Source organism: Phoca vitulina, unplaced genomic scaffold (assembly GCF_004348235.1).
Source record: "Phoca vitulina isolate PV1807 unplaced genomic scaffold, GSC_HSeal_1.0 scaffold40, whole genome shotgun sequence".
In the NCBI taxonomy this organism is placed as follows: domain Eukaryota; kingdom Metazoa; phylum Chordata; class Mammalia; order Carnivora; family Phocidae; genus Phoca; species Phoca vitulina.
In genome coordinates, this window is record NW_022589743.1 from 1312897 (window position 1) to 1325682 (window position 12786).

Here is a 12786-nt window from a genome sequence, read left to right on the forward strand (position 1 = left end):
TTTCTCCTCCTAAGTAATAATGTTATAAATCAGAACTTGTCCACTGAAAACCAAATACCAAAAGCATTTCCTACTCATAAAAGCATTTTAAACAGCCATGTATTAGAGCAGTTTTGACAGTATGAGAAGGGAAAATGCATTACATGTACATCAAGAGGGTAAAGTTTTCCCAGTTAACTACAGGACTTACCTATCCATGTCATCGTCTCCTGGTAGTAAGGGTGGGAGGGGCAGAGGAGGCAACGTTGAAGTTTTTAGGTGTGGAATAGCAGCTGTTACAGATACTTGAGTCTTCACAGAAACCTGTGCAAGGGGCTGAGAATTTGCCTGAGAGGACAAAGTAGATGTCCTTGGGTGAGTAGAAGGGGGCAAAGTTGAAGTACTAGAAGCAAGAACCTGACTAAATGCTGGTTGGGGAGGAGGCAGAGGAGGTTGCTGTGGAACAGCTGGTAGTGGAGGCAAAGGTGGCAAAGGGGGTGTCTGAGGTGGAGGGGTAGTAGTTGGTAAAGGAGGTGGAGGAGAAGTAACTGTGGGGACAGGTGGAGGGGTCTCCTTTTCTGATGTCTCTGCCTCTTTTGGAGTAACAATCTCCTCTTTCAATGCTATGGGTTTAGAGTCTCTTGATCCCTGTGCTTTCAAATCTTTAATAGGATGCTTCTCAGAGTTCTCATCCAACTTTACTTTCCCTGTATCTAAAGAATTTTTGACTTCTGTATTTAGATGTGGTACATTCACCAGTTCAGTATCTGGGGCAGATTTTTCCAATTTTACACCTCTGGTTAACTTTTTAGACTCCAAGCCTGAATCCTTAGCCTCTACTAAACTGTTCTCTTTCCTAGGCAAAAATATAGGTGAACCCTTGGATTCCTTTCCATCCATTTTTGCTGCAGCAGCAGCAGCTGCTCTTTCCTTCTTTTTCCTACTGAGTTCAGCTCCCAAGCTGGAGTTCAATGGAAGCCTGACAGGTGAGATGCTGGAATGTCGACTGCGTGACCCGGATCTCTTCTTTTTACTATGAGAAGATGAGTGTCTTGAATATGCGGGACTTCTACTTCTAGACTTCATGGATTTCCTACTGGAAAAAGAAAAAGGCAGTTTAAAATGGATAGCTGACAGCAATATATAGGAAAATACATCAGTTAAGCTATGGAGCACTGTAACTTAAAGAAGCTACTTTGAGTAATTTCGCAATCTTAAAAATGAATTAGGTACCATCAAACAATAATAATAATAATAACAACAACATATCAATATTGGTTAATTAACTGTAACAAATGTACCAGACCATTGTAAAATGTTAATAATAGGGGAAATTGGATGCAAGGACAAATAGTTCTTTGTACTATCGTCACAATTGTGCGTGTGAATCTAAAACTGGTCTAAAAAATAAAGTTTACTTAAAAAATAGATTACAAGGAACTAAATCCTGTAGGACAACACATTTCATTCATATAACACTAAAATTATCCATTACTTATCCAACTCAAGAAGATGGGTATTTTTTTCCCATGTTGGAGAGCACCCATATTTACAATGATTACTTTTTTGGAATTTTGGTTTAAATATCTGATGAAGTGAAAACATGATAAAAAAAAAAAAAGTCGTACTTTATATTAAAGGTGGGTTATACCAATCAGGAAGTTAAAAGTAACTAGCATGCTTCACCAAAACCTAATTGTTTCAACTAGAGAACTATTTGACAGATCCCAGGAAGATTTTGTTCCCTGAATCCTCAGTCGATAATTAAGTTGTGCCTATATTAAACAACCCCTAAGATACAAGAGTTATTAGGATTTGCAAAATAAATAAGCTGAAAAAGTTGTCTTACCAAATAATTTATCAGAAGTTCTCAAAACTATAATGACTTCTGGTATTTTCATATATAAAATGATTTCCAATCAACTTTTTAGGAACTCATAAAGCAAGGTACTGTTGCATATTCAATTTATTTTCTTCATTATTAAGAATTTGGAAATCCATGAGGCAGATTATTCTTTTTTTTTTTTTTAAGATTTTTTATTTATTCATTTGAGACACAGAGATAGAGGGAGCATAAGCAGGGGGAGAGGCAGAGGGAAAGGGAGAAGCAGGCTCCCCGCTGAGCCAGGAGCCTGATGTGGGGCTTGATCCCAGGACCCTGGGATCATGACCTGAGCAGAAGGCAGATGCTTAACCATCTGAGCCACCCAGGAGCCCCCAGATTATTCTTAATTGAAACCCAACCCTCATTAATTCTTTTTGCCTTTTCTTTTTTTTTTTTTTTAAAGATTTTATTTATTCATTTGAGAGAGAGACAGAGAATGAGAGAGCATAAGCAGGGGAGAGTGGCAGAGGCAGAGGGAGAAGCAGACTTCCTGCTGAGCTGGGAGCCCGCTGTGGGGCTGGATCCCAGGACCTTGGGTTTAGGACCTGAGCTGAAGGCAGACGCTTAACCATCTGAGCCACCTAGGCGCCCCTCTTTTTGCCTTTTCATAAAGCCTAATGTGCTCAGGCCTCAATGTGAGGGGAGAAAAAATAGCACTAAAAACGTGACTGAACAAAACATAATTTGCCCAGTAGTCTAAAATAAACTGTTCCCATTCCAGATCTTCAATATCTCCTTTTATCTTTGGTCATTAGTAGTACTGACATAATTCAAAATGTTTCAAAACAAATAGTACATATGTATAGGCGAAATAACTCACATGATATTAGCCGTGGTTTTCTTATACCTACACTGCTTTTTGGAAGTTTTAGTTAAAATGCAAGTCATTATTGGAATAGAAGTACTCAAAACAGCAATAACAACATATATATGAACATGAGGATATAGAATACTGAAAAGTGGTTAAGTGGATTTACGAAACATCCACTTATTCTTTAGAAAACTAATACTTCTTTTGTAAATAACTGGATGAAACCAGAGGTTTTCTCTCACTGAATTGGAGCTGGGATAAAACTACCATCTCTATTATCCCACGATAAACTTCTAAAGTCCCAAACACTAAGTAATGTCAGAACCACATGCTCTAAAAACTAGTTTCTTTAATCATTCAGCATTACTAAATCTTCCTAAGGAACTCTGCTACAAACCCTTCAATTTCTGAACAGAAGCCTACTGTTAATAGAACATTCTGATGGCCATATACTTATGGCATTTTTAGTGATACAAATGCTATATTTGAGGTCAAGATCCACTCTTCAAGAAAAAAAGCGACAAGGAAGGGGGGTGGCAAGAGGAGACAACCAATAGGTAAATGCAGGCAACAGTAAAAACTTCTCAAAAACAAATGTATTTTCCCCCTGATGTGAGTTAGGTTCTATCCATCTGAAATGAAATTGCTACTATTAACCACTACTAATTTGGAGGATGCAAAGACATTGCATTTCTGGCAAGGTATTTTCAGTCTTTTAAAATGATGTTGCTTATTTAATCTTTACTGTCTCCCAAGGAAAAAACAGAGATATCACAGAAGGGATCTGTATGCTCTACTCTAAGAAATTTTTGTACTTACTGTCTGGAATTCCAATGAATGGGGAAAAAATCTGTAGTGCACATATACAAACATATAACACTCTCTAAAACCCAACTAAAAATATGCATGTGACTCTAAAATTATATTATGTTTATATATTGTGTCCTATGCTATCATATTGTGTCTCCAATTCGTTCCTGATTTATTTTTTACCATCACTGCACTAATTCCAATTAACTGAGTAGAGGAAGAGAGAACGTGAGATATGAATCCAAAAGGAATCACTGCAAAGCAAGTTCTTTGTGAAAGTCGTTTTAGTGTTTTAGTCTTAAGTGCACTTCCATATTCCCAAAACTCATGACAATAAAAATTCTCAAAACAGCCTTAATGAAACTACTCCTCAAGAAAACAAGTATTCTGAGAATATTTCTTATGTTTCCTTAAACAACTAAGCTACTTTATAAATAGTACACTTAAGACATCCATTTCACTATATATAAATTTTACTCTCACCCCTTCAAAAAAAGCCAACTCTAGCTAATGCTATACACAACACGCTAAAATGCTTACAGTGAAGTATACTGATGTCTGCAACTTTGAGATGAATCAAAACAAAAGATGGACTGATGGAGAGATGGATGGGTATGATAAAATATATAGCATATATTAATTGTAGAATCTAGGTAGTACATATATGGGTCCTCACTATAATTCTTTCAACTTTTCTGTGTTTGAAAAATTGTGATAAAATGGAGGGGTGGTTGGGGGGAGGGGGAGGACTAAGGAACTTTTAGACCCTGACAGGTAAGAACTCTGCAGTTTGATTAATTCAAACTAATTTATGAATAATTATAACTTTAAGTCAGCAAAAATTACTCATATTGACATATAAAAGACATGCATGGATTTTTACAAATTAGCATAATTTCTCCCCTAGCATCCAACAATATTTCTTCGCTAAGACAGAATTTACTGACCTGCTCCAGGTAACCAGAAACTGTGCTATACACTTCATATTTACTAGCTAATTTAATCCTCACAACTACTCTAGAAGTAGGTAGTTATTATTTCCATTTTACATATGAAGAAACACGGGCAGGGAAAAATTAAATTATTTGCCAAAGTTCACAAAGCAAGATTAGGATTTCATTCAGGTATAACCCCAAAGCCCATGTTCTTTTGTGGACAAAGTGAGTCCACAAAGAGGGAGGTACATCTCATCATCTAGAAATAAAAACAGTTTTCAGTACTAATTCATTTTAATGATTAAATTTCAAACTAACATGCCTTTCTTGCTAAAATATGGTAAAGGTACTATTACCATTTTTTTAGAGAAAAATGCTGATCACAGGGTAGGTCAATGGTGATGCTGTAAAGAAAATCAAATTATCCTTGGAACCAACTTCTGCTAAGCTATGTATCAGTAAAAGGAAAAAGGACTAAACAGCTGAATTTCCACTAAAACATCAGTTTAAAGACAGGAATTAAGAAATAAACTTACAGCTTTGGAGACTCAGTGGACAGCACACGCACAAATGATAGATGACCTAGGCAAATAGCTTCAAGATAATACGAATGAAAATTTATAATTTCTTACATCGCCAGTCAGGTCCAGTGAGGTCTAAAGCACGAATACCAAGGTGATTTAAGACAATGCAACAGAAATTGCTAGATAAGCTCTGGGATAAGCTCAGTTATCAACTCTGTGTACTCAATAAGCAGGAGCTTACAACTGAAGATTTCACCCCTGGAAGTACCTACCTTTAGCAGTTTTAGGCATGTGAACTCTCCACTTCTCAAATTCTGGATTAAGAGAAGACCAGATTCACCTACTTGAGTAACTAGCCAATAACTAAGTGTTCCAGTCAATAAGGAAGACTGGGGGCTTCAACCAAACGTTAACATGACTAACTGCCAGCCTAAGTAAGAAAGGGCTGTTAGACAAATAGCTCACCTGGGGAGTGGACTCCGACTCAGAGACCGTTTGCTCATGAAAGGGCTGCTGGACCGTCTTCGACCATAGGGACTGGGTGATCTCCCACTGTAAGAGCCACTCCTTTCATAGCTGGAAGAACGTCTCCGACTATAGGGACTCACAGATCTTTGTCGTCTACTGTAGGGACTGGGTGACCGTGTGCTGGACTGGTAGGCCGAAGGCTCCTTGTAAGGCGGGCTAATTGACTGCCTTCTTGAGGTACTTCCAGGACTCTTCTTGTAGGAGTCATAATTGCTAGAGGTGTGAGATCTTGGGGGACTAAGGTCATAATCTTGGCCATAAGAAGCTCCTGAGGGGCTATCATCTTGCTTGGGGCTGTCAGACCATTTCCTATGGGGACTCCTGGATCTCCGTTTGGGGCTGTCCATTGTTTTGTAGCTTTTGGGTGTTTCCCTTTTCCGATGACTTTTACTCCGGTCTTTGTGCCCAGACTTCAACTCACGTTCTTTCCGGGTCTTCTCCTTATGGAGTTTGGATGACCTGGATTCCTTGTTGCTGCTGCTTTTGGATATCTGTGCCTTCCCATAGTCCTCATTCTCCTCATTTGAACGCTTTGAACTTCCTGATACTCGGTCCTTCATCGATCCCGATTTGCTGGAGACTTCCTGGTTTTTTTCTTTTTCTGTTTGTTTAGTTTTTAGTAAGTCCCGGGAACGTCTGTGCTGGTGGTGACGATGTTTGTGCAGGCGGTCACTCCGATCAGTTCCACGACGTTCATCATTCTCCCTCCTGTCTAGTTTGAAGGCCATGTCGTCAGAGAAGGTATCTGAATCAGAGCTGATGTCATCATACTCCACCAAAGGTTTGATAATTGTACCCAAAGGTGCTGCTTCGGGGGTCACCAACCCCATGTCTTTGGAGTGCTTGGATTTATGCCGCTTGTGCTTCGACACCAAGCGGTGACGCTCTCTGCTGTTGGAGCTGCCACCTCCCGATGACGGCTGCAAAGTTCCAGAAGCTCCTCCACTCCCGTCCTTCTTGCCCCCATGTCTCTCTGGATTGGGCATTCCCTTTCGCCTGGCCTCAAAAAGGGGAAAAAGTTCCCCAGCACTCCAAAAAGTAACCCCCACCCTCCCCCCCAACCCCACGCCTACCAAAGCGCCCCTAGAAGGGGGTGGGGAGGGAAGGGACGGTAGCCCAGGCTCCTCCTCCCTCCCGACTCCTCAGCACCCTCCTACATGAGGTGGGGGGTGAAGGAGCCAGAAAAGAAACGAGAGTTCCTCAGCAGTGGAGTTGCGAGACAACGGGTAGCTGCTCAAGTCTGTTTCCCCTCCTCCCCTCGCCGAGCCAATCCTCAGGCCCGGGCGCCGGGGAGGTCGAGGAAGTAGGAAGCCGACGGCCCCGGGCTGTGGGGCCGACTCCGGCTCTGGGGCCCTGTGAAGACTGCGCGGGCCCTTCCCCTACCCGGTAGCCCGGCTCGGGGCGGCTTCCTGTCGCTGGGGTCCCGCGGCCTAGGTGCCTCACGCCCCCTTTGTCCCTCGCTCCTGAGGGAGCCCCTCTTCTTGCCTCCGCCTCACCTCGATACCTCACACACTCACTCGCTCCCTCACACAGACTCAGTCACACACTAGGTTAAACCGAAACGGCACTCGAGGGGGGGAGGGGGCAATTCCAGGAAATACCGCGAGAATCCTGTGGACTCTCGCGGTATTTCGTGCTTCCCTTTCACCTCTCACCACGGCTTGCTCAAACAACGCGAGACTAGATCCTGAACAAGAAACGCGTTCCGCCAGATTCTCGCGATAAGCTCCCCGCTCTCCATTTGAGCAAAGCTTTATTGAAACGGCGGTAGAATTTTTTTTTTTATTCGAAACTTTATTGATAACTCATTGAACAAATACTCCCAGGCTCCGGCACAAAACTAATTTTGCATATTTTATAACAACTCTTTCAACTACCAGGATGAAAATATTGTCAACAGGACAAAGGGCGAATGTGGGGACATTTCAACCCAAGTCCTTAAGTATTAACAATACTTCCCACTTCCATAGAGTATACTATAAGCATTATCTCTAATTCTCATACTACTCTGCAAAACACGATATCCTCTTCCCTATTTTACAGATAAGGAAACTCAGAGTCACAGAAGTTAAATAACTTACTCGAGGTAACAAAGCTAGTCCAGCAAGTGCCAAAAACGAGATTCAAATTGTCTTAACACCAAAGCGCAGCTCTTGTATAGTGTAGCACTTCCTCTCTCCACTCTGTTTAAAATCTTAACCTGAAAACTCATCAACTCTTGGGATCATCTGTGGCTTTTCTGGAATCATTTAGCCTTTTATCTTCACACAGAAGATTATAATTATGAAAAAGTAGAATATAGTATTCATGAGCAAGAAAATAAATAATATCTGCCCTTCATTTTTTACTTTTCAGAACTCTGCACACATTAGCTCATTCCATCTCCACAACAATCATCTGAAATAGGATTGTGTATGTGAGGAAACTAAGGCACCAAGAAGTTAAATGACTTATCCAAAATTCTTCATTCTTTTCTTCATCAAATTTATCTATATGAGAATTTAAGGCCCTCCTCTGTGAAATAGTGTCCTTTCCCATAAGGCCATCAAGCAAGATCTAGAGAAAATTCATACCACAAGATATAAGATGATAAATGTCATAAGAATGATACAGAGCGCTGCAAAGGTTCTAAAGGAGGTTGGGAGTGTTAAGGAAAAGCTTTATAAAAGTAGGGCATTTGAGTTGGATCACGAAGACTAGGATATGTATATGCAAAGATGGGAAGATCATGGACACCTGGGTGGCTCAGTCAGTTAAGTGTCTGCCTTAGGCTCAGGTCATGATCCCAGGCTCCTGGGATTGAGTCTTGCATCGGGCTCCTTGCTCAGCAGGGAGCCTGCTTCTCCCTCTGCCTGCCCCGCCCCCCCCCAGCTTGTGCTCTCTCTCTCTGATGAGTAAATAAATAAAATCTTAAAAAAAAAAAAAAAAGATGGGAAGATCAGCCAGTAAAATAGGGGCCAGAAAACACCCTGAATGTAGGCAGAAGAATCTACTCTCAAAATCACTCCCTGAAAATGTTCTTGTTGCTTTTGGTCACATGGGTACCAAAAAGAAAATTTTTTACCTAAATGTTTGAGTCCATAAACATTGGCTAAAAATGAAAAAGGTAAACTTTTTAATTAACCATGGAAGAAAATGTAATGCCATCAAGAAAAAAAGGATAGACTTCAGTACTGGAACTCAGGTATGCTAACTCCTCATTCACTGCTGCAAGAGAGCCTGGATATAAAAATATAAAAGTCCCCACCAGTGTCTGACATGATAGCCAATGGCATGACTTAGTGGCAGACTGGATGAAATGACTGAGCTACCTTATCAAACATTGGCATGAGTTCAGCAAAATTACTCTGATTTTTTGTATCTTTTAAATGAGATTAAGTTTTTGACCCAGGATGCACCCACACCCACGGTAAAATGGAAAAGTGGGGACAGCAGAAGGAATTATGGTAATATGTCAAATAAATCTTGAATAAAATTCATCATCTAAATTAAACAGTAGTTGATGGGGCGCCTGGGTGGCTCAGTTGCTGGGCGTCTGCCTTCAGCTCGGGTCATGATCCCAGGGTCCTGGGATCGAGCCCAGCAACAGGCTTCCTGCTCAGTGGAGAGACTGCTTCTCCCTCTCCCACTCCCCCTGCTTGTGTTCCCTCTCTCACTGTGTCTCTCTCTGTCAAATAAATAAATAAAATCTTTAAAAAAAAATAAATTAAACAGTAGTTGAAACTTTCTTAATTATCTAATGGTTGCCTACTGAAGACTAGAGACTCCTGATGAATGAATGAAGATTTTACTGAATTTTTATAATATATTTCTATAGCACAGTTCAATTTTCCATAGAACTCTTTTAAGTCTGTCAATAGATATCAGTTGAACAAATAATCAGGTGAGGTGGCCAAGATGGGTATTACTACATGCATCTACTAAAAGTTGAAACCGAGACTCAGGAGTTAGAGAACGTTCCCATTAAGTGTAGGAAATGCCAGGAGCAGGGACAGCTCTTTCTTTAATCTTAGATCAGTACTCTTTCTATTGCAGTACACTTTCTCTTTTTGTTGGATACAATTGTACTCTAATGTCAATAATCTCAATAAAGCTGGGAAAAAATTTCTACTCTAGGAAATATATTTTGTCCAAGTGTTTAAATACAAAATCAAGTGTAAACTGCAGAAATTTGTCCAACAATTGGCAAAAATAGTGCTTTTATAAAATAAGGGTTGCTTCACTCTACAGAAAAACTTTGAACTCAGAAATTCCAGGACTGCACAATTTGCTTTATTTGCATGACCTCCCAGGGCGGGGAGTTAGGGCAACTCTATGAACCCCAAGGTAATCAGTCAGATGAAGACTATACTTCCCTGTAAATCCCTCAGAGAAAGTCAGAGAGCTTCTCTTTAGGCTGTACTCAAGAGGAAATATTTAACTAAAGTCAATAACTCCCCCAACCCCATCCTGGATCAATTTATTAGTTTAGATTTTAGGTTTAAAGAGTCCTCTGAAATCTCCCTCAAAGCTTAGTCATTTAAAATTTGACCATTGTCCCCTTTATGCCATATACAAAGATTGCTCCTATGTGCACCTTGGATGATTTTCTTGTTTAATGACATGTCTCTCCTATCTTTACTTTTAGAGTACAAATTATTCAATAATGTCATTTTATCCACATTTTCCAATGAGAAATAACTTCTTATTCTATTCTGTAACCAAAATTTGGTAAAGTTTACTTTATTTTCAAGCTTATAAGGTTTTTTTTTTTTTAAAGGGAGGTTTCTTTTTTTTAAAGATTTTATTTATTTATTTGACACAGAGAGACACAGCGAGAGAGGGAACACAAGCAGGGGGAGCCGGAGAGAGAGAAGCAGACTTCCTGCCGAGCAGAGAGCCCGACGCGGGGCTTGATCCTAGGACCCCTTGAGCTGAAGGCAGACGCCCAATGACTGAGCCACCCAGGTGCCCCTCAAGCTTATAAGGTTTAAAATTATCTAGCTACACTTGGTATAGACATTATTGTATACGGTCTCCATGAGGAAATGTAGCTGTATATCTAGTACTGATATTTTGGGCACAATAAAAAATTAACAAAAATTTTTGAGTCATTGATTATTATGACCAATCATATTTTCAGAACTCTAAATCAGGTGAGTTCATCAAAGTTTGGTGCTATGTTTTCCTGTTTATGTTACCAGATCCTACCTAATACACAAGTATTAGGATTCCATAGAGGCTTGTCAGCATTTTATTTTTTTTTATTTTTTATTTTTTTTAAAGATTTTTTATTTATTCATGAGAGAGAGAGAGAGAGAGGCAGAGGGAGAAGCAGGCTCGACAGCTGAGCAGGGAGCCTGATGCGGGACTCGATCCCAGGACCCTTGGATCATGACCTGAGCCAAAGGCAGACGCTTAACCATCTGAGCCACCCAGGCGCCCGAGGCTTGTCAGCATTTTAAATATGAATTATCTTTGAGGGGCGCCTGGGTGGCTCAGTCTCTTGAGCATCTGGTTCTTGATTTCAGCTCAGGTCATGAACCCAGGGTCGTGGGATCGAGCCCTGAGGTGGGCTCTGCACTCAGCAGAGAGTCTGCTTGAGGGTTCTTTCTCTCCCTCTCCCTCTGCCCCTCCCCCATTTGTGCACTCTCACTCTCTCTCAAATAAATAAATAAATCTTTAAAAAAATAAATATGAATTATCTGAATATTCTCACTTGGATAAAATGCTCTCTGTACCTCATCAATTTGAAAGTTGCTAGATTTACATTACATAATATTTGGAACACACTTTTTTTTTTTTTTAAGATTTTGTTCATTTATTTGAGAGAGCAAGTGAGAAAGCACAAGTGGGGGGCGCCTGAGTGGCTCAGTCAGTTAAGTGTCTGCCTTTGGTTCAGGTCATGATCCCTGGGTCGTGGGATCGAATCCCATGTCGGGCCCCCTGCTCTGCGGAGAGCCTGCTTCTCCCTCTGCCCCTCCTCCTGCTCGTGCTCTCTCTGTCTCTCCCCCCCGCCCAATAAATTAAAAAAAAAAGAGAGAGAGAAAGAAAAGTTTGAAATAATGTAACAGAGGACCTAACCCAGTCAGGGGCTAGAGAAGGCTTCTCTAGTCTAGAGGAAGACAATGACATCTGAATAAGAAGGTCTTAGTGATGTGAAAGGGTCAGGTGGAGGAAGGCCTCTCCCAGCAGTTAAAAAGGCCTATTCAAGGATGTTGGGAAAGAGTGCAGGAATTTTCTTTTCTTTTTTTTAAAGATTTTTATTTATTTGACAGAAAGAGCAAGAGAGCACAGCAGGGGGAGCAGCAGAGGGAGAGGGAGAAGCAGGCTCCCCGCTGAGCAGGGAGCCCAATGTGGGGCTTGATCCCAGGACCCTGAGATCATGACCCGAGCTGAAGGCAGATGCTTAACCAAACTGAGCCACCCAGGTGCCCTGAGTGCTGCAATTTTCTGCATGAGAAAGAAGAAATTGGCAAGGGGAGAGGAGGTGGGTCTAGCATGGTTTTGTACGGCCAGTAAAACATTTGCCTACTGGGCCCAAGTACAGTGGTAGGTAGGCAGTGGGGATTCAGAAATGAAGGCCAAATCCTGCCCTAAGAAACTCACTACATAGTGACTCAAAGAAATGAGGATAAAGAGGAAAAGGTAAGAAATAAAAATTGAATCCTACTTTCAAAGAACATGGTTATAGATATCTTTGTGGTAGTAAATGTGTTCCCAGACACTTCCAAAGATTTGTTACTGAATTTACACTGCTGTGCCTGCTCATCTCAACTGTAGTTATCTGCTGGAATGGTTTTGGAGGATGTTTGAATAGCATTTTTGAAATGTGGCAAGTCTGAGACTGAAAAGCCAGTAGAAATCCACTAAATATCCTTGCAGCGAATTAGGTAAAATCTAACTTTAGAGCAGTTATTTTCAAAGATGTGTTTGGAAAAAGAACATTAAAACAAAAACAAACAAACAAAAAACAAGCCTTGACTATGTTAAGAACTTTGAAGGAATACTAGCTTTGTATTTTAGCCTGGTTCTTCAATTCCAGTGGCCACAAACTTCTCAGCATTACTCAAAATTTCTCGTGTGGATTTACTGATAGAAGAGACAGGACTACACATTCTTTGTAGTATAGAGTACAAGCTAAACTGCTTGTTTTTACTATGATTACAAAATAGGGACACTACCAATTGTGATACACCTTGGTATATAAATAAAAGCATCCGATGCTCTGAACTGCTACAAGTTTACTTTAATCCAAAGGTAACCCTAATACCAAATCCTAATACCAAATCTCCCAGATCTTAAAAAAAAAAAAAATTGGAATTGCGTGAGAAG

The 12786-nt window shown here is 40.6% G+C and overlaps 1 protein-coding gene across 8 annotated transcripts in view; it reads right to left on the reverse strand.

The window, feature by feature from the left end:
• CDK12 (cyclin dependent kinase 12) overlaps positions 1 to 7239 on the reverse strand; it is a 74343-nt gene extending 67104 nt beyond the window's left edge. For 6 of the 8 annotated variants that reach the window (XR_004302315.1, XR_004302318.1, XR_004302317.1 and 3 more), the window contains exons 1-2: positions 5410 to 7239; positions 191 to 1075 (exon numbers count right to left, since the gene is read on the reverse strand). Coding sequence is in view for 3 of the 8 variants with exons in the window: in XM_032428528.1 (XP_032284419.1) it covers positions 191 to 1075; positions 5410 to 6458 (1934 nt within the window). In the remaining 5 variants the exon portion in view is untranslated. The remainder of the gene's footprint in view (positions 1 to 190; positions 1076 to 5409) is intronic. The other 2 variants (XR_004302319.1, XM_032428529.1) reach the window with 2 other exon arrangements.
• Between the last annotated feature and the right edge of the window lie 5547 nt (positions 7240 to 12786).